General features: G+C 32.2%; 1 protein-coding gene across 2 annotated transcripts; it reads left to right on the top strand.

Moving 5' to 3' along the window:
* The first annotated feature begins 218 nt into the window (after positions 1-218).
* On the top strand, positions 219-2063 carry LOC111372694 (serine/threonine-protein kinase Nek6-like). 2 transcript variants are annotated; one of them, XM_022995083.1, is made up of 5 exons: positions 219-374; positions 611-748; positions 1194-1260; positions 1612-1677; positions 1850-2063. In XM_022995083.1, the coding sequence occupies exons 2-5, from the start codon at positions 630-632 to the stop codon at positions 1898-1900; spliced, it is 303 nt and encodes a 100-aa protein (XP_022850851.1). In that variant the 5' UTR covers positions 219-374; positions 611-629; the 3' UTR covers positions 1901-2063. The 2 variants fall into 2 exon arrangements, with proteins under 2 accessions (XP_022850851.1, XP_022850850.1); XM_022995082.1 differs by having other exon boundaries at positions 219-748.
* The last annotated feature ends 11 nt before the right edge of the window (positions 2064-2074 follow it).

The raw sequence follows: 2074 nt of genomic DNA, 5'->3' as shown, positions 1-2074 counted from the left end.
TTTTCCATTATTTGGCCATTAAAATAAAAAATATAACCGTTATCAATCACATTAATTCACCATATTTGAATTTCTATATTTTGTATAGGCCCGTAATGGCTTCATTTTTCATTATCATTTTTACATTAATAGGAAACAAACGGGGCCTAAATCTTACCCCCATTTTCAATCAAATTTTATATCAATATGGTTACAATTTTCTTGAATTTTTTCTTGACAAAACATTTCTTTCATCAGTCTTCTTAGTTACTAGATTCTAAGGTGTGCTTATTTTTAGCATTCAGTGAGCGCTATGTTTTATTATGCATAACGTTCCTTTCTAATTCTTAGGAATGATACCCCCACCAAACCACACCCTATCCTACGCCACCCCGGTATTTTCTTGAATTTTACTTGACTGAACTTTTCTTCATTGTAGTCCTTCTTATTACAAGATTCTAAGGTTTAATTGTTTGTTGCATTCATTGCTATGTTCTGAATCATTCTCCTTTCGTGATTCATGTATGAATGTCTTCTAGCTCCATACCTCGCTTTGTCTGTGATTTCATTTTCCGCACTTCTGAAAGGGGCTATAAATTCAATTCAATTCAGTGTATTCTTGCTTATTCAGAAGGGAGTTTCTGAGTATAATGGAGATTCCAAGCAATAAAACCATATCAAAAATGGAAGATTATGAAGTAATAGAACAAATTGGAAGAGGATCTTTTGGAGCTGCATTTCTTGTTCATCATAAAAATGAGAAAAAGAAGTAAGGATTGCCTTTTTATTTTTCCTCCCTAAATTTATTTTTATATTTTTATCTTATTTATGATAGATCATCATCAACGTAAAGCTATTTTTCCTCATTGATATTTATTTATCTTCATCATTTGCATTTCATCATGCAATTTAGCATAAATTAGAAGTGTTGAACAATTTCTGTATTTTTTTTCCTCTCTAAAACTTAAATAGTTAAAGAGAAAACACCTTTATTTATTTAAATTTAGCTTCCATGAGGTCGAATTCGTATTTACTAAAAGAATGACAAATAACTAATTTTCATAAATGAGTGGTAGTGAGACTTTGACATAAAACTTTTGTCTTTTGATATCGAGACATGTAGCCTATCGCAAATTTATTGTGAGTGAGGTTTATTTTGTTGACGTTGTTGTTGATGTCCCCTTTTGATATCTGCTTTCTGAATGTGAATACAGGTACGTTTTGAAGAAGATTCGCCTTGCTAAGAAAACTGAAAAATTTAAGCATGCTGCCCGCCAAGAGGTGATTCTTCCAAAACGAGTTCTCTCATTTACTATTACTCTTTCCATTTTTCACAGAACATAAATTATTTCCAGGTGGTTCATGTTTAGCAGTAATTCGGTATGACATACGAGGAAATGACTACTTTGTTATCTATTACAAATTCATATAATCACTACAAATTCATGTGTTACAAATATGTTTATTATTTAGTAGCTAGAGGATACCTCGTAATGTTGTGCAGATAAACCACAAATGATGGATAGCAGCCCAAGTTAGGAAGATAAAAAGAATCAATTTTGTGCAATATATCTGCTAATACATACTTAAGACGAAAAAATTAATCGTCTTTCAACTTGATTCTTCCATCAGATGGATTTGATGGCGAAGCTAAATAACCCCTACATAGTTAAGTACAAGGATGCATGGGTCGAGAAGGTATACTAGCCAACTGAATTTTCATTGCTAACACTTCCCTATACGAAGCCGGTATTAGTCAGTTCATTTGCCTCTTTAAAATCAAGAACTAAAAAGTTAACTATAATTTAAAAGATTGAATCCATATTATATATCTTAACGAAATGGAAATGTTTATTATGATGGACCACAGGACTGCTGCGTGTGCATTGTGACAAGTTACTGTGAAGGTGGAGACATGTAAGTAGAGTTGAGCTTATTCGAGCATTTTAACTCTAATGACATGTTTGGTAAGGTGAATTATAATGGACAGTATTGTCTAGTTCAGTACTCCGTACCAAACACATGTTGACTGTGCCCATGTCAATTTTAACCTGATTTTTATATCCTCTTTTAACCTTAATCGTCTTCCTATACT

This window comes from Olea europaea, unplaced genomic scaffold, assembly GCF_002742605.1.
Source record: "Olea europaea var. sylvestris unplaced genomic scaffold, O_europaea_v1 scaffold10211, whole genome shotgun sequence".
Lineage (NCBI taxonomy): Eukaryota > Viridiplantae > Streptophyta > Magnoliopsida > Lamiales > Oleaceae > Olea > Olea europaea.
This window is presented reverse-complemented; position numbering and strand designations above follow the sequence as displayed.

Excerpts from the sequence above, each read along its gene's own strand:
- LOC111372694 (XM_022995083.1), top strand. The coding sequence starts at position 630 with ATGGAGATTCCAAGCAATAAAACCATATCAAAAATGGAAGATTATGAA. Across the intron at positions 1,261-1,611 it reads AGCATGCTGCCCGCCAAGAG|ATGGATTTGATGGCGAAGCT; the intron begins GTGATTCTTCCA and ends TTCTTCCATCAG. Across the intron at positions 1,678-1,849 it reads AGGATGCATGGGTCGAGAAG|GACTGCTGCGTGTGCATTGT; the intron begins GTATACTAGCCA and ends GATGGACCACAG.